Source organism: Alosa pseudoharengus, unplaced genomic scaffold (genome assembly GCF_046254945.1).
Source record: "Alosa pseudoharengus isolate Yale_2024_CS ecotype anadromous, Long Island Sound unplaced genomic scaffold, YU_APseudo_1.1 YU_APseudo_1.1_scf_21, whole genome shotgun sequence".
NCBI lineage: Eukaryota > Metazoa > Chordata > Actinopteri > Clupeiformes > Clupeidae > Alosa > Alosa pseudoharengus.
Genome location: NW_027468674.1, coordinates 10,072,318 through 10,089,790, shown reverse-complemented (window position 1 = coordinate 10,089,790; position 17,473 = coordinate 10,072,318). Strand labels below are relative to the sequence as shown.

General features: G+C 44.8%; 3 protein-coding genes across 10 annotated transcripts in view; 1 reads left to right on the top strand and 2 right to left on the bottom strand.

Moving 5' to 3' along the window:
- Positions 1 to 232: 232 nt before the first annotated feature.
- Positions 233 to 5,022, bottom strand: LOC143138413 (uncharacterized). The gene is made up of 4 exons (XM_076298886.1): positions 4,462 to 5,022; positions 4,026 to 4,156; positions 3,785 to 3,929; positions 233 to 1,066 (listed from the first exon to the last, which is right to left on the bottom strand). The coding sequence occupies exons 1-4, from the start codon at positions 4,676 to 4,678 to the stop codon at positions 546 to 548; spliced, it is 1,014 nt and encodes a 337-aa protein (XP_076155001.1). The 5' UTR covers positions 4,679 to 5,022; the 3' UTR covers positions 233 to 545.
- Positions 5,023 to 5,200: 178 nt separating this feature from the next.
- nrbf2b (nuclear receptor binding factor 2b) lies at positions 5,201 to 7,868 on the top strand. Its single transcript, XM_076298885.1, has 4 exons — positions 5,201 to 5,376; positions 6,469 to 6,553; positions 6,720 to 6,760; positions 7,088 to 7,868. The coding sequence occupies exons 1-4, from the start codon at positions 5,347 to 5,349 to the stop codon at positions 7,856 to 7,858; spliced, it is 927 nt and encodes a 308-aa protein (XP_076155000.1). The 5' UTR covers positions 5,201 to 5,346; the 3' UTR covers positions 7,859 to 7,868.
- A 7,289-nt stretch (positions 7,869 to 15,157) lies between these two features.
- The window catches only part of jmjd1cb (jumonji domain containing 1Cb), a 181,519-nt gene continuing 179,203 nt past the window's right edge, over positions 15,158 to 17,473 (bottom strand). For all 8 annotated transcript variants that reach the window (XM_076297813.1, XM_076297815.1, XM_076297814.1 and 5 more), the window contains one exon: positions 15,158 to 16,479. In XM_076297813.1, the coding sequence (XP_076153928.1) occupies positions 16,384 to 16,479 (96 nt within the window). In that variant the 3' untranslated portion in view covers positions 15,158 to 16,383. The remainder of the gene's footprint in view (positions 16,480 to 17,473) is intronic.

The window sequence follows — 17,473 nt, the reverse complement described above, 5'->3', positions numbered from 1 at the left end:
TGACCTTATTACCATAATCCCATAACTGGACCCATTCCTGATTCTCAGGGAGCATGAACCTACCTGTAGTGTGAGCTGCTATTTTGCATCTCACAGCCATTCAAATAAAATAAATAAACAAATAGCACACATGTTTCTGACTGTAATAAGACACCTTTATTACAAAGACATAAAACTTGTAATTGACTTAATTACACAGCATATCACAATAAATCAAGCCTAAATGTGACACAAGGCCTAAACATCTAACAGACATAATACAGCAGGCAAACTTAGGGCCTAACTTTGAATCTTTGCCTATAGCACATGATACTAACTCATTGTAAAACTACTATGCTGTTTTCTGTGTTGGCTAAACCTCTCAATATGCTGTAAGAAGACTTGTAAGAAGTTTCCAATAGCACCTACAGTACACATATGCCATGGTTGCAATTCTGAGCCTCAATGGCGTCGGGTAGAGTGCTGCACTAGGGTAAAACATCACTGCAGGGTAAATGTCCCTACACACTGTTTACAGACGCCTCCTGTCCTCCTCCAGGTCCTAATCACTCATGCGCTCCCCAGACTTGTTTTCTCGCTTGTGGGCCTTTGTTGTTGGCGGTTACCACTGCTCGCAGTGGAGTGCTGGTGTGACATGTGGGTGGCGACACCATGTGGTGAGGAGAGGTACTGCGCCTGGTACCGCCAAGGTCGCTCTTCGGCCTGCTGCACCCGCGTGCCTCCCGGCCTCCCAGCTCGGCGTCGTACCTCTGCGCGTGGCTGCCGCTGTACCAGGTGCGCAGGTGCGAGTCGAAGTGCTGGTGGGCGAACAGCTCGGCGGACTCCAGGTACGACGGCAGGTGAAGTCGCTGCGCCCGGTCTTCCCACTTGGACAGCTTGAGCTGGTGAACGGCCGCGGACTGACCCCTGGCGAGCGCCACCTCCAGCGCCGTGACCCCGGCTTGGTCCTGCAGGTCCTTGGGAGCCTCGGCCTGGATCAGCTCTCGCAGGCACGCCACGTGGCCCTCGGAGGCCGCCACGTGAAGGACCCCTCGGCCCCCTGGCGTCTGGAACTTAGGGTCAGCTCCTAGGAGTGGACGGATGCAGAGAGAAGCAGGAGGAAGGAAAAAAAGAAGTCAAGACTAACAGTATGATGTGGTGTAGGAGAGTAACAAAGCAAGCTAGGAAACAAAAGACAGAACAAAATGGTGTTGAGGGGACAATTGGGGACTACACTTTGTGTGTGTGTGTGTGTGTGTGTGTGTGTGTGAGAGTGAGTGAGTGAGTGAGAGAGAGAGAAAAAGAGAGAGAGAGAGAGAGAGGGTGAGAGAGAGAGAGAGAGAGATCCACATTTGGGTCTAGTTAAAAGTGTGATATGTAGAATCCAAGTCAAACCTTACTATTGTGTATTATAACACATGAGCATTACCTGACTGTTCTCTTGCTTGACCTTTAATTTAGCTGGTTCAGACACTAACCTGAGTGGATATCTGGGCAACACAGAGCAAAGGTGTTTAAACACGATGTCATCCCTATGCTGATTACCTACAGACAGAGCCCAATCCAGACATGCGGGTCCCAGGAGGCAAGATGAGCAATAATGCCTCCCTTTTTTCTTAACTACCTGCCAGGAATTGCAGTGGCTAAGGGGCTGGGCTAGGAGCATGCTGTAGCTAGAAGAGCGGTGGGTTCAATTCCTGGCTTACATCCTCGTGCCCTTGAGCAAGGCACTTAACCCCAGTGTTTCCCACACATTGACTTATTTGTGGTGGCCCACCACAATATCAACATTGACCACCACATAATGATTTTCCAGGTTGTACTAAATTGTGCTTAAATCTGGTTAGCATTATAACCACGCTGTGCAAATTTGTTAACAACTGTTGCATTCAAGTTAATTCTGCAAACCAACCACCACAAATGGAATTCAGTTCTCTGGGAAGCACTCTAACCCCGAGTTGCTCCTGGGACAATGGCCATTGTAATATAATTATGGAGACATTGAAAATTAATGTCAGGTCCGAAACGTCTGTTGCTCCAGTTTTAGCCTCTGACTTCTTTTGTAACTTTTCGGCTACAATACACATGTTTCCACACAAGCCTTGTGTGCGCCTCCTTTTTTCATTACCTTAAGTGATCACTACTTTTTGGGAGCGGACGCACCAAGCAATACACGGGTCAAAAGTGTAGGCGCAGACGCCGACCTTGCTGGTTTTTCCTTTAATATAATTGAAATATGTAAGTCGCTTTGGATAAAAGCGTCTGATAAATGTAAATTAATACTTTTGACTCATTGCGTTGGATGACATCCATCTCTGACACTTTACTGAATGTTTGCATTAAATGTAAAATTCTTAAAGTTACAGTGTGTGTAACCTCTAGTGGTGAGGTTTTTGAATTACAATGAACTGAACACGACTCCACTTGGGGAGAGGTGTTGATGGACAGTTGGGGACTGCAATCATTATAGGAGAACTCCAGCAATTTTTCACACAGATCTCTGTTTCGCAAGGTCATTGAGTACTGTTGGTACGAAGGGGAAAAAAATGGTGCAACCTGACTCGAGTTGCTGCAACCTCCAGCTAGAGTAGCCAGGCAGCTACAATGCTACACTTTAGTATTTTAGTATTTTCTTATCTTCTACTGTCTCTATTGTACAGTGGAGTTTTTCTTTTTCTATACTTATATTACTTTTTCTCCTGTAAGTGCATGTTGTGTGTGATGTCTGTATGCTACTGAGACCTTGAAATTCCCCTTGGGGATCAATAAAGTATCTATCGATCTATCTATCTATCTATCTTTGGGGGCATCTTTAAAATAATCAGAATCAGAATCAGCTTCATTGGCCAGGTTTGCGTAAACAAACAAGGAATTTGACTCCGGTTAATCTTTGCTCTCAAAGTCAAATCATCCCCCGAGAGTGTGGCACTGTAGCTGCCTGACTGCTCTGGCGGTAACAACTTGAGCTAGGCAATAGTACCAATATCTGGGCAACACAGGGCACAGGTGTTTAAAACACGATGTCATCCCTATGCCGATTGCCTCACAGGCCTACAGACAGAGCCTAATCCAGACATGCGGGTCCCAGGAAGAGCCCAACCCAGGAAGAGCCCAACCCAGATATGCAGAGCCGTTTGAGGCCCTGTGAGGCAAATGGAGCAACGCCTTCATCTTCTTTCTAAACTACCTGGGAGGTATATAGTATAAGTATATATGAATGAGTTGAAGGTCATAAGTATAAGTATATATACTTTTTTGATCCAGTGAGGGAAATTTGGTCTCTGCATTTAACCCAATCGGTGAATTAGTGAAACACAAACAGCACACAGTGAACACACAGTGAGGTGTAGCACACACTAATCCCGGCACAGTGAGCTGCCTGCTACAACGGCGGCGCTCGGGGAGCAGTGAGGGGTTAGGTGCCTTGCTCAAGGGCACTTCAGCCGCAGCCCACTGGTCGGGGCTCGAACCGGCAACCCTCCGGTTACAATTCCAGAGTGCTAACCAGTGGGCCACGGCCACCAGCCAGAGTGCTAACCAGCGGGCCAAGGTATGAATACTGGGCAGTGGTAGCGTAGTGGGTAGTGGTTAAGGGGCTGGGCTAGAGGCATGCAGTAGCCAGAAAAGTTGTGGTAAGCCACTTACTTGAGTGAATATCTGGGCAACACAGGTCATCCCTATGCCGAATGCTTCAGTGTGGGCCTCGGTGAGGTTTCTGAATTACTATTAACTGAACACAACTCCACTTGGGGAGAGTGTGTGTGTGTGTGTGTGTGTGTGTATGCTGGTTGGCAGGAAGCTGTACCTCTCTGTAAGAGGAAGCGCAGGGCTGACAGATGCCCACGGTGGGCACAGATGTAGAGGGCTGTGGACAGGTGCCGAGACCTCCAGTAGCTCCCCTCATCTCCAACCCCATTCAATGCAGTCCGCCTGGACAACACGCTCTTCAGCTGTAGCCAGGAGTCATAGAATGGTCAAATACAGGTAAAAAGAGTAATCAGTAGCCTACTGATTAAATACAACTAGATCCTGATCGAAATACTCACCTTCCACATATCTCCTAAGGCAGCGGCCTGGACAACTTCCCGCCAGTTGTTGTAAGGCCAAATCGCCATGGTGAGAGTGGTGCCAGGAATAATGTCATTCTGGCCAATGCTTGTTTGGTCAATTAAGTCTCCTTGTGGGTGTTAAAGAGAGAGAGGGAGAGAGAGAGAGAGAGAGAGAGAGAGAGAGAGAGAGACTGTCAAACATGGTGGTCGAGAGAAACTGTTAACAAGCTCTAACTGTAAGATAATTAATTAAGTGTAACCTGAACAGATGAGTATTTCAAGTTTTTGTTTATTTTTTATTTAAGTAAGAGGGACTTAAATAAAAATAAACACAAACTTGAAAGGAAAATCATTATAATAGCTTAGTTTTTTCGATCATAGCCTAAAAAACTAGTCTATTGTGCATTTCATCTGGATTTATGGTAAGCCCTACCTTCGTCGAGATAACTGAGCCGCTGAAGGTCCATTGGAATCCCTGCCACCAATTCCAAAGCGCATTTCAGTTCGCTTAGCTTCATATTTTGGTAACATTTCAGAACGGTGAAAGTTTCTGCGGTCTCTTGGAACTTCGTGTGGAGTTTGAAACGACTTTTTCTCGAACCAGATATACATTTCATCGCATGATTCTTCTTGGGATTTTGACCAAGCATTTTTTATTGGTTTTATACAGCCACTCGTCTGTGATTTAATCAGTAATTAGTAACGTAATTTCCATTAGCAATGTGAAAACACGAAAGATGGATGGGTTGAAGCTCAGCTGGTTACCAAGGCGATAGATTTGTTTTCACTAAAGATTCTAGAGCGGAGTTCCGCTCTAGAATCTTTGGTTTTCACTGCGCAAAATGTTTCAGTAGGGTTTTCGAGCTCTTGAAGAGTTCAAATAAACTAACTTTACGTTGGCGATTCTATAAGTTATACTATAATTTGTTTAAAACTTAAAATGCATACATACTGGCTTACAGGCTACGTTTTAAAATAAATACATATAACAGCCTATGCTAATAGTATTGCAGTAAGCTTGTATAGTTATGTCTAAATAAATAGCATTTTTACGGTGTAACTTCTATCAGACTAGAACTATTAATACATTCTGACTGGAGAAAAAAATCGCACTCGAAGTGAAATGAGGAAGTGACGACAAAATGTACGTCACACGCTTTCGTTGCGAAGTCGTAAGGGAAGTTGTTGTTTGCCATAATTTGCTCCTTAAATTGTCCGGCGAAACCAGAATATCTGGTTCCGGACAAAGTAATGGTAATGACCGTCTCAGTGGAGCTAAAACTATTCTTATGTAGATACATATTGTGAAGATTAAGGAATGGAGGTGGTGGAAAGTCCTCTTAACCTCGTAAGTTTGTGTTTATGTTGCTAGCTAACCTCGCTATCGTTATTGTTGCTAGCTAGCTGTCTGTCCCTACAGCTGACTTTTGCCATGTAGCCTCGCGTACCCTTTCCTTGTCCCAAACAAAATGACAAGTTTACACTGGGTCACCCTTTCTTACTATTGTCAGGAAACAAATGTAACGTTATCACGGAATGGTGGCATTGAAGCTATTAACTTACAACTGCTAGGCTAATTTTGTCAGATGCGGCTGTCCTTATTGGCTGCTGCTAGGTAGCGACCGAGCTAAGTTAACGTGCTACCTAACAACAGTGACTTAATCGGCCCATCCCGACTGTCATTCCTCCGGTGGTAGCAGTTCGCTATCAGCTACTAAGAGTGTAGTTGCTTTTTGACTTTCAACATGTTGAGCGAGATTTGCTAGTTAGCTATGACCAATGATTTAACTTCTGTCTCTGAACCTGTGAAGATCTGTTTAGCTGGCGTCAGTGTACCTGAACCTAGCTAGCGTCAATGTAACCAGCTAGCAGGAGTCCTTTACAAGGATTGCCACGTCCTCTGTCATATTTCGCGGTGTTGTTTCAGGAACGTGACATGTTTTATTACATTGATTTACCGTTTGTAAACACTGTCAACAATATGTCAAGCAAAAACTATTGCTATCAGCTAGTTTGGCCATAGCAAGTCTCATATTGCGAAATAAACAAAGGGTTACGAAATGTCATGTTGTCTTCGGATAAGCTGTTCTCCTCTGTCTTTTTGACAGGCAGCTAGCTTGCACTCAGGGTTTACAAACTTCAAGTGGACGTTAGCTTGGATGACAAGTTAGCTTCCTATTCCTGTCACGATGCAACTTTAAGGCGTGAATTTACTTTTATTAACGAAATGAAAATGCCAAATTAACTGCATTTGTATTAATGAGGTGTATTATGGGTCACCTAATATTTTATTATCTTTGACCGGAAATGGTATGAACACACATGGAAATGACATAACACCACATGACATAACACAATGTCCATAAGTTTGTGTGGTTTTGATGCTGCTCAGCTCTTAGTATATTCTCATGTGTTAAATAAGTCTGTTCTACTCTTCCAGGCGCATCAACAATGCAGGAAAGCTGATCGCCTTCTGGCAACTGGGAAATATGAGGAAGCCATAGTGTGTCACAGGAAAGCTGCGGGTTGGTATATTTCCTCTCCAAGCTCTTTGTGGTGTCAGCCTGTATACCTACCCATTGGCATCAGTTCTCATGTTCAGGCAACTAGTTAGACTATTAGAGATGTTAACTATTACAGATGTTGAGGGACCCACCCACCACCTCATTGACACTTCTCTCCGTGTTTCAGATCTCCTGAAGGATGCCATGAAGCTCACAGATTGTGAACAGGTGGGTTGGTCAACTGCAACCAGCAAAGTTGAGAAGTGTGCATGCACTCAAGTCACTTTCAATTGGTTTTATTTTGTTATCTATGAGCCTTACTTAAGCCTGATGGTTCTCATTACAAAAATTCTCTGTGTTGTAACAGTAATGAATGTATCTGTGCCTTTAAATATGCAGTGTTATATCCTTTGATTTTGAAATGTTCTTGAATAGTCTGAATAGAATGTGAGGGAACTGTGTTATGTTGGGGCCTCTGTTAGAGTGTTTTGTCCTCTGTGTGATTGATTGATTGATTGATTGATTGATTGATTGATTGATTGATTGTCTGTCCAGGCTCGCCTGTCTCTGGAGCTGCAGCGGGACAGTCACGTAAAGCAGCAGCGCCTCATCGAGGAGAAGTGGAAGCGCTCGCGACGAGAGGCCAAGCCACGGGTGCTCCAGCCCGCCGCGTCCAGTGACGGTCAGCGGCTGAAGCAACAGCAGCAGCAGCAGCAGCAGCAGGGTGCCCACCTGAGCGCCTCTCAGACTCCGCTGCCGCCGCTCTCGCCCGCACTGGACCCCACGCAGGCGCCCGAGCGCGAGTACGACACCTGGCTGTACCTGCTGAAGAACAAGGGGGCGCCGCGGCCCGCGCCCGAGACCTGCCCGGCCGCCGGGGGCAGCAAGGCGCTGAAGGACGACAAGATGCGCCTGGAGGAGCAGGAGACCACCATCGGGAAGCTGCGCGAGCTCGTGGACACGCTCTTGAGCGAGAACGAGCGTCTGAAGCGCGACAACGGCGAGCTGCGCACCGACAACGAGCGGCTGCGGCGGCGCGAGCGCGACCTGGAGCTGGAGCGCGACGACAGCCAGTCGGAGGCGGACGCGGACTTCGTGGAGCGCTCGGAGCTGCTGTGGGTGCTGCCGCAGCGGCACGCGGCGGCGTCGTCGTCGCTGGCGTCGGCGGCGGCCGAGGAGCGCAAGGCCAAGGACATCGACATCCCGCAGCTGCCGCCGCTAGAGATGCCCACGCAGGAGATCCCACTGGACCAGCTGCCCACCCTGGAGCTGCCCGACGACGTCCAGCACCAACTGCAGGAGATCCTCGACGGGGAGAAACTCTGAGGAGAGGAGAGAGGGGGAGAGAGAGGGAGGGGGAGAGAGAGAGGGAGGGGGAGAGGGAGGAGGGGAGAGGGAGGAGGGGAGAGAGAGAGAGGGAGAGAGAGGGAGGGGGGGAGAGGGAGAGAGAGAGGGAGGGGAGAGAGAGGGAGGGGGAGAGAGAGGGAGGGGGAGAGAGAGAGAGGGAGGGGGAGAGGGGGAGGGAGAGGGAGAGGGAGAGGAGGGGGAGAGGGAGGGGGAGAGAGAGAGAGGGAGAGGGGGAGGGAGAGGAGGGGGAGAGGGAGGGGGAGAGAGAGAGAGGGAGAGGGGGAGGGAGAGGAGGGGGAGAGGGAGGGGGAGAGAGGAGGAGAGGAGGGGGAGGGAGGGAGGGAGAGAAGAATGATGGACAGGGGAGGAGAGTGGAGGGAAGACATGCTGTCCATGTGGGAGATCTACACATGGGGGGAGAAGGATGGACTAAAAAGTGGGCATTGACCACGAGAAACTCTGCTGTTTGTCCTCCGCTCAACACACACACACACACACACACACACACACACACACACACACACACACATACATACATACATACATACATACATACATACATGCATACATACATACACACATACACATACACACACGTGTGTAAGAATGGAGTCTTTGGGAAAGGCTGGCACAGACATGTACATCAGAAAGACGCGCATCACAAAGATGTTCTCTTAATCCGATTTGCTGCATCAGAACCCCCTCCTCCCGTGGATGAATCTTGACAATCCATGTCAGCCATTGAACCCCTGAGTCTTGTTGTTTGTTTGGCCCAAAATGGACTGATGCCACATGTTGCCACTACGCCTGCCGTGTAGTTCATGGACGTGATTCCCCCCCCCCCCCCGTTAGAAATGGCAATCTGTGGTCACCCTGCGGATGTCCAGGTGCTCTTCCTCTCGTTCCCTCGTTCGTGGTGTTGGAGCTTCCTTCGAGGCGGTCAGCGTGCCATCCTTGCATGTGGAGGAAGCGCTGTGTTGAGTTTCAGAACTGAAATTATTACTGAAATAATATGACTGAACAACCCCTGGTGTGCAACATGTATACGTGTCTGGATGTGTTTCACACATGTGGAATGGTAATCCAGCAGTGATGTTTTGTGCGAAGGGGAAATACATCACTTCCTGTCTCTGTGTTTGTCCGGCAATGGCCGAAGAGTCCCTCCCACACGGGACATGACGTGACGTCACTCCCGCTAGCAGCGCCCTTTGTGACTCGGGTGCTGTGAGTGGTGTGTGTGTGTGTTGTGTGTGTGTGTGTTGTGTGTGTGTGTATGTATGTGTGTGTGTGTGTGTGCGCGAGCGTGCGTGCGTGCGTGCGTCCTCCCACCGAAACAAAAATGCTCAAAAAGCAAGAACTGTGCCTTTTAAACACAAACTGAACTTCCCACCTAACGATAGTGCTATCCTCATGAGAAGACACCCGAGTCACCGTGGAGATCTGCACGGTGACTCATTCCTCTTCTGTCTGCAACAGCTTGGAAACTCTTGAACTGTTTCCAGTTTCCACCCTTCAAGTGCCCATGCACAGACAATAACACCTGGACCACTACGAGAGGCTCCAGACTTACCAGAGAGGAAATTGGGCACTTTTGTTTTTGTTTTTGTTTTTGTTTTTGTTTTGCTCAGTGTCATCATGGCAAACGCCCCATATTTTCAATGAACAGGACAGCTGATAAGCACTGTGAACTGTACCCACACTGTGTGTGTGTGTGTGTGTGTGTGTGTGTGTGTGTGTGTTTTGTTGGAGTGTTGAGGGGGGGTGCCGCGTATCTCTGTGCTTCCTCCCTCACCTTCCCGAGAACACCTTTTGTGTTCTTGTTGATGTTGTTGTTGTTGTTGTTGCTGCATATTCTGTTGGGTGGGACAAAGACTGTGTTGTGCGAATGTGTGAAAGTGAGTGTAAAATGTGTGACGTCACCTTTTTGGAAATGGTGAATGGCAAACGCCTCTTGCCTGGTATTGCCGTTCGCGCCCCATCTTGAAGGAATCATCTGCTTGCCTCAGTGTTTGAAATATTTCTTTTAAAATTTCCCGGTATACGTTTGACAACTCCAGGGGTCCAACCATGGCCATCTTCCTGAACAGTCAAAGTCTTTTCAATGTGTAACAGCTCTTAGGGTAAGCTAAACTAAAAATGTTCTGCTTTGATTTTTCGGCTTGAACTTGTGTGTCTCTATGGCTGGCTTGCAGTGTCGTATGGCTCAAGTTTGCCTTACTGAGAAAAGTGGTCCTACTACCTGACAAGTAGGTGTGTCGGGTGTCCCCTCAGGGTCGTCATCTCATCATAGTACGCTCTGATCAACTGTAGGCTTTATATACCACAGCATGCATGCTGGACATTTTAAACAGAGGTCATCAAAAAGGTCATCGAAAAACACAGAGCAATAACTTATGTTATCTTTTATCTTTTCGTTTTAGTCACTTTCTCAGCCGGTCTGTGTTAGAAGACCTGCGTGAGATGAGGGAGGTTGTTTTTTTTAAACTTGTTTTAGTTGACATTACTTTTGAAAAATGGCCAGTTGTCGCAAACAGAGACGTGTTACACACAGGTTTCTGTTTGTGGTCATTTACCTGCGTCCGGCAGGTATTTCAGCCCGGTAATGGTAAAGACCACACACCTTTTCAATTGCATTGACATGGAGTCCATGTCTTTGTTGTGGTGATCACACACACCTTCTTGTGCAACACTAACAAATATCTTCAGGTAACCGGGTTTTTGTTTTTGTTTTTTTTTGCTTGTTGTAATTTTTATGACCGTAAAGAAGGAAGAATGAGGACGCAGGCCACACTGCAGTGACATCATAATGCCACCTGTGTCTCCACAGCACTAAATCAAAGGTGGCAAACCTGTGACTGATAAATTCAGCTTTTGTTTATGTTTTTAAGAGAGAAAAAATAAAATATACTACGCAGCTGCATTATACAGTTGCCCTTGTGTGTATAAAGAAGAGGGAACCAAAATTTGCATTGTTGTCTTCTCTTTCATTTTAATTTAACATGTCAATTGATTATTGGTTTACATACGTAATCAGGGTGCGTCCTAATATTGTTTTTTTTCTTTTGTATTGTATGTGATTTGATTTAAAAAACAAAAAAAACACAAAAAAAAACAAATGTCTGTGTGTGATTGTTCAGAAATACAGAGAAATCTTGAAATGAAAGTGTAACTTTTGTTGTTTTGTTGATGCATGAATGGTGGCTGTCGCTGTAAGTACATGATTAAGGTATTAAAATATGACTGTTGAATAACAGGAGCGCTAATAATTTTATTTTGTAACAGGGCTGTAGCCTGAGTAGTAGTAGTAGTAGTAGTAGTAGAATTTTATTCGTACCCGGTGGGGCTGTTTCTTTTGCAGCAATCACACACACATACAGAATAAATATTTAAAAAATATAAATAAAAAATATTTTTATTAAAAAAGGTAACTTAATTGACAGTATCGACATGTCATGTCTGACACATGAACCCTAACCTCTAACCTCGAACCCTAACTTGTTATGACAAAAACCGAATGTCACTTAATAACAGAAGCGTTATGTTGTAAACGTTTATGACTTGCTTATGACACGTTCATGGCAGTGTCATGTCACTTATGTCAATACTGTCAAGTAAAGTGTAACCAAAAAAAATACTCCTAAGATAAATTAAAAACAAAACGGGGGTAGAGAGCGAAGTGACCTCTTTCCGGCTTAGTTTTCTTAGTGAAGACTTTCAGGTGGGTGAAAGTCTTCACCATAATGTTATCTATGTAATTGTGATGAAGTTTTAGTAGTGTGATTTGAACCTCCATAGATCCTTAAGCGTCAATCCAACCCCTCAATGTGTCTGGCACCTGTGGAAAAGGAGCCCTCTTCATTTCACCTGTCTACCGTCCTATATAAACTGTTAAAAGACTGCCATGTGCAATACAGATTTTGCAACCACACTTTCACCTGCACCTTCACACGCACCTTTTACTTATTTGTTTGAAGGGTGTCATCTTATCATAGCTGCCAACCCTCACACATTGACCCTGAGATTCATTCATTTGCTCCACACGCTCTAACACCAATAAAAAAATGTGTGAGAGTTGGCAGCTATGTGTTATTGCTGTGTATGTGTTTATGTCTAGTGTGTGTCTTTTGTAGTTTGAGATTGAAACAGTATAGGGATATTGGTACAGACCGTCACCCCTCTAAAATGGTTTAACCCAAGACCTGATTGGGCTAATTGACTGGCCTATTTAAAGGCAGGCTTTTTTCACACAGAAGAGGACAAGAGACAATACTTTGAAGAGCAACATTGTGAATGATTTCATCTTAGAACGCTGCGGAGATGCAATAACATGGATGTAAGTATATAAATTATATGTAAGTATAATATTGATCAAGGCGGTCTCCTCTGTCACACTGTGCATGGCCATCTAGGCTAACGTGTACAATGAGGAATCTAGCACAACCTAGTGGCTGTTGTATGTAATGTCAATTCTGCTGGGCCTGTCACAATAGCAGCTACTCCATGGAAATAGGCCTATATCAAGTTTGGAAGACAGATCCTAATCGCAAGGGGTTAATGATGGAACTCTGAGGGAGTGTGGGGTTCACTCTGGTGTGAATCCATCAACACCAGAGTCCTCTGAGAATTGTGCACCCCTCCAATCTCCAGGTCAAACCCCCTGCCAGGCTCAACAGCTGGAGGCTGACGGGTGAGAGAGGCAGTCAGTCAGCATTGAGGTCGGTCATTCACATACCACTTTTACCAGTTTAAAGCCAAAAATGAATAATTATGAGACTCTTAAGAAGTCGCCTTGCTATGCTATGCAAATGACATTAAATAGCACATTGTCCTTGTCAGCTCCTAAAAATGCCTCATTTACGCCTTTTCTTTTCCTTGCGAGTGAGTGAGAGATCTTCACGTCGCGAGAAGAATCGACTAGACTAATTAAGAGGCCAGCCAACTGAAGCAGGCATTCCCAGGGACCTTGAAGGCGGAGAGAGAGATCAAGCGAGCGTCGGCTGTCTCGGCCTGGAGCTGCCTGCAGCCAGGGCCCTTTGATGTGTGTGGAGAGCCAAGGCGCGCTAACGAAGGCAGCGAGAGCCGACGGGACTACAGAGGATTGGTGTGGGAGGCAGAGAGCGAGGAACGGAGGGATGGGAGGGGGTTTGCAGGTGGACTGTTAAGTAGTGCCTGAGATTATTGAGAATGCAAGTAAAGCCATCTGTAACTCTCTAGCTCTCTCCTTTGTCTTGCTACATTTTTGTGTCCGTTTCAACAGTCTCCTTAGAGGAAAACTGCAGCTCCTGAGGTCAGTGGTTCTCATCAGGCACATCAGGACCTCTAGGGGGCCTCAGGGAGCTGCAAAGGTTTGATATGATGGAGTTATTTAATAATAAGTTCCATTTTTTTTGTCTTTTTTTTGTCTTGTGTATCAGTCTTGTATGTGGAGCGCTTTGGATTGCACTCTGTGCATACAAAAATGCGCTATATACCGGTATATAAAAGTGACTTGACTTGACATTTACATAGAGCCTTTTTCAACACTCAAGGTCGCTTTACAGAAATCAAAACAAAAACAAGAGGGGTTAGAGGTGTGTAAGAGTGATAAGTCTGTGCAGTGGTGGGTGGGTTTATTTCAAACAATTGAGCGTAATATATCAATTGAAGTACACATACATTTGTAAGGAGAGCTTTTTGAATATAAACTCAAACTCAATTCTAGAGCTGAGAGTTGAATGAGTCACGAAATATTTGACATTCACCCTTTTTTGTTGTTTTAAAGGAATTGTGGCACCTATAGTTTTCAGACTGATATATATTGAAAAAAATGAAACCCATTACAGAATACTTTAACCTATACTATTAAACCTTATATACAAACCTTAAAGCTGCAGTTGGAAATATTTTTTTGATCATATTCACTGAAACCGACATGCTCCAACAGAACAACATAAATCAGCCGGTTTTAGAAAAAAAACCGCACTTCTACTTCCACCTTTCCAAGTCCAAAATGTGGCTAATCTGTCAGATTTGACAACTGCAGCTTTAATAACCAAAAACAATAGCCTTTTGACTGTCTGTGTATAATAGACTGACTGCACTGGACTTGGCCGTGTGAATATGGAATCATGATGACAGGCGGACAGGTAATCACATTGAGAGCATTGGTCATCACCATGTCCTGTCGGCCTACTATGATATCAAACAGGTTCCCCATACACATCTCCAAACGCGGAACCACACACATTCTCTAAATGAAGCTGTAGTATTTCTGACGTACTGGATAGGATATCTTTTAATGGCTTAGATAAAACAGCCGACGCTGCATGGCACTGATGTACGGAGCCCCTAAGGGGACATGAGCAAAACAAAATCTAAAGTTTAGTTTCATGTGCTCACGCGAAACTTTCATGTGCTCACGCAAAACTTTCATGTGCGCACATGAAAGTTTCGTGTGCGCAAGCAAAACCTTTTCACATGAAACTTTCACTAGCGCACATTAAAACTTTTGCGTGCGCACATGAAAGTTTCACGTGAGCACATGAAACTAAACTTTACATTTAGGCCTGCTCTAAATAAGAGAGGAGGTCGTGTCTGGTAAGGTTTGGAGGCAGAACAGAGCCGTCTGTTTGAGGATCCCACGGGACTTCTAGTAAGCGAGATGGTGGAAAGCATGCAAAATTGGCTGGGGTCAAACTCTGTATTATAAGCAAAGAAAAAGACACACTAAAAAAGGAGCCTTTGATTGAACTCTTCGGACGTGCCAACTTCGTGCTGCCTGCTCGTCATGGTCTCTGGCAAAATGAAGGAATTACGAAAATTTATGAAGCATACAGTTTGGAACAAGTTTGAGAGAATCGTTTGTGTGTGGACTGGCTATAAAATGCTTTCCAGCTTAGCTGGAGTAAGACAGCACAGCAGCAGCACTGTGAAGGTTCTTGTGTAGGCCCAATGCATCACTTCTGCATTTACTGTATGTTCCACTAGGCAATTACTAGTGTTTACTGTCTGAAGTGATCGTAACAGTTTCAACACTTTAAGTCGATTGTGTCAGTTGCGTCAGCACAGTTACTCTCTGTAAACCTCCTGTGTAATTCCATTGTTGTCCTTCTGAACAGTCTTGAGTCAGTTTGAGGGATAAGGCTTTAAATTGTTTTCACTTATTGAGGTCGAATGCATTCTCAAATCCATTTGATGTCATAGCTTGAAGTAATACAGTAGAATGTATAACAACTTCTCTATGACAAATGTGATATTAGTGCTCCCTGCTGGACAAAAGATGAAACACAATTTTGATAAATCCATTTTAATGGAAAATGCAAAACCCCTTTGAACTTCAATGTACAAAGCATGAAACACTTGCACTTTTTAAAATTTGAAATTGAAGCAAGCCATGTTTTAGAAAAATACATCAGTGAATGTATATATGTATATATTTACATAGCATAGTAAGTTTTCTTTTTTTTCATTTAACTTCAAAAAGTCACCATAGTAAATTTTAACAAAAGAAAAAAAAGAGACAATTTTTCTTAAATAAATTACAACCTTTTTTTGTAAATGTCTCCATTTTACAGTGAATACTTCTTAATAAAATGTTGAAGTGTGTTATTTCATTTAGTTTTTTTCTTTTCTTTACATTATATAACTTTACACTGTTTACAATAGTTTGGCAGTTAATTTTCTTTTTTCTCCAAAAAAGATATGGCAAGAGATTTCCCAGGCAGAGTCCCGACAGCAGCTGGTGTGAGTGCCCTCTCTCACAGTAACTGTCTCAATGCAGTGAATCACTCACAGACGCAACCACTCGCACAATCAATTTTCACATGCGCACACACACACACACACACACACACACTCTCACCACTCAGCGCAATAAAGAGAAACAAAACAAATAACAACAACAACAACAACATCAACGACAACAACAAAAAAAAACTGTACACATCACATTTACACGAGGATGTAGAATGTTACAAAGATCTCCTAAAAAATAAATACATCACGTTTGTTTTTTTTTTTCCCCACTGAAACAATATACAGAGAAAAAAAGAATAAGAGAAAGGAAGAAAAAAAAAGACGACGCACAAACATACGTTTAAACAAACAAGACGAAAACGAACACTTTTCAGAATTTTAGAAAACGAAAAAACAGAAACAGAACAGCGGTGCTGTTGCTTTAGCGGATGATCGGGGTATTCCTCTTCATCTTTTCAGCTTTGCACTCTTCCTCCTCCTCTTCCTCCTCGAGATCACAGTAATCCTGAAACATCAGCTTGTTATACTGCTATGGTGTCAGTAACACGTGAATACCATCGTCATCTTTTTATTTGATTTTTTTCTTCCACGTTTCCACTTAGAGTCTTGGCTTGGCACTGGAGGTTTTTTTTTTTTTGTCATGATGCGAGGATTTTTAAGTTAGTGTGCATATTTTTTAGGGAGGGGGGGGGCAGTCAGCAGGTGGGGGGAGAAAGGGAGGGCAATTAAGTGTTGCAGGGCGCCGTTAGGGGGCAGGTGGGGGGCAAGGGTCATGAGTTCTCCTCCTCTTCCCCCTGCTCCTCGGCGCAGCACCTTTTCAGTGTACCCACAGCGTTCTTCACACAGTGGTAGAGGATGTTCTTGACCTGTCGAGACAAGTAAGTAGAAGTAGAAGTAGAAGTACTCTTTTGATCCCGTGAGGGAAATTTGGTCTCTGCATTTATCCCAATCCTTGAAATAGTGAAACACACTCAGCACACAGTGAACACACAGTGAGGTGAAGCACACACTAATCCCAGCGCAGTGAGCTGCCTGCTACAACAGCGGCGCTCGCGGAGCAGTGAGGGGTTAGGTGCCTTGCTCAAGGGCTCACTTCAGCCGTGCCTACTGGTCGGGGTTCGAACCGGCAACCCTCCTGTTACAAGTCCCACGCGCTAACCAGTAGTCCACGGCTGCCCCCAATAACGAGTAGAAAAGGCAGACGGAGAACAGGCTTTTTAGGGTAATGGAGGGAGAGAGAGAGAGAGAGAGACAGAGAGGGAGAGAGAGACAGAGAGAGAGAAAGAGAGACAGAGAGAGAGACAGAGAGAGAGAAAGAGAGAGAGAAAGAGAGAGAAAGAGAGAGAGAAAGAGAGAGACAGAGAGACAGACAGTCAGACAGAGAAATAAGCTACTCAAAATGGTGGGTCAGAAGAATGGAGCTCTCACCAAAGTAACAAAACCATGGCACATTAAAGAGCCGCCATTACGCCTCTCAACGAATCCCTGTGTGGCCCATAAAATACAAATACACACAGACAAAATGCACACGCGCACACACACTCCAAGCTCCTGTGGAGCAGAGATGATATTTTTTCTCATTAGCGGCCGTCTACACTCTGTTGGGCAGAGCTGAGGCGCATCACACAGTGAATGGTGGTCTCGGGGGGAAAAAAAGGGGTTGCCTTGGTAACCACCAGTTTGTCAACCAGCCATATTACTATCATCACCAAGACAACGTTGTTATTTTCACATAAGTTAAAGGTATACTATGCAGGTTTAGGTATTGTTGGCGAGTTTAGAGCTCCCTCTAGAGTGTTACTCTGCTTTTGTAAATAGCAAACTTCTCGCGACTTATCCCCCCTGTACACAATGAATATG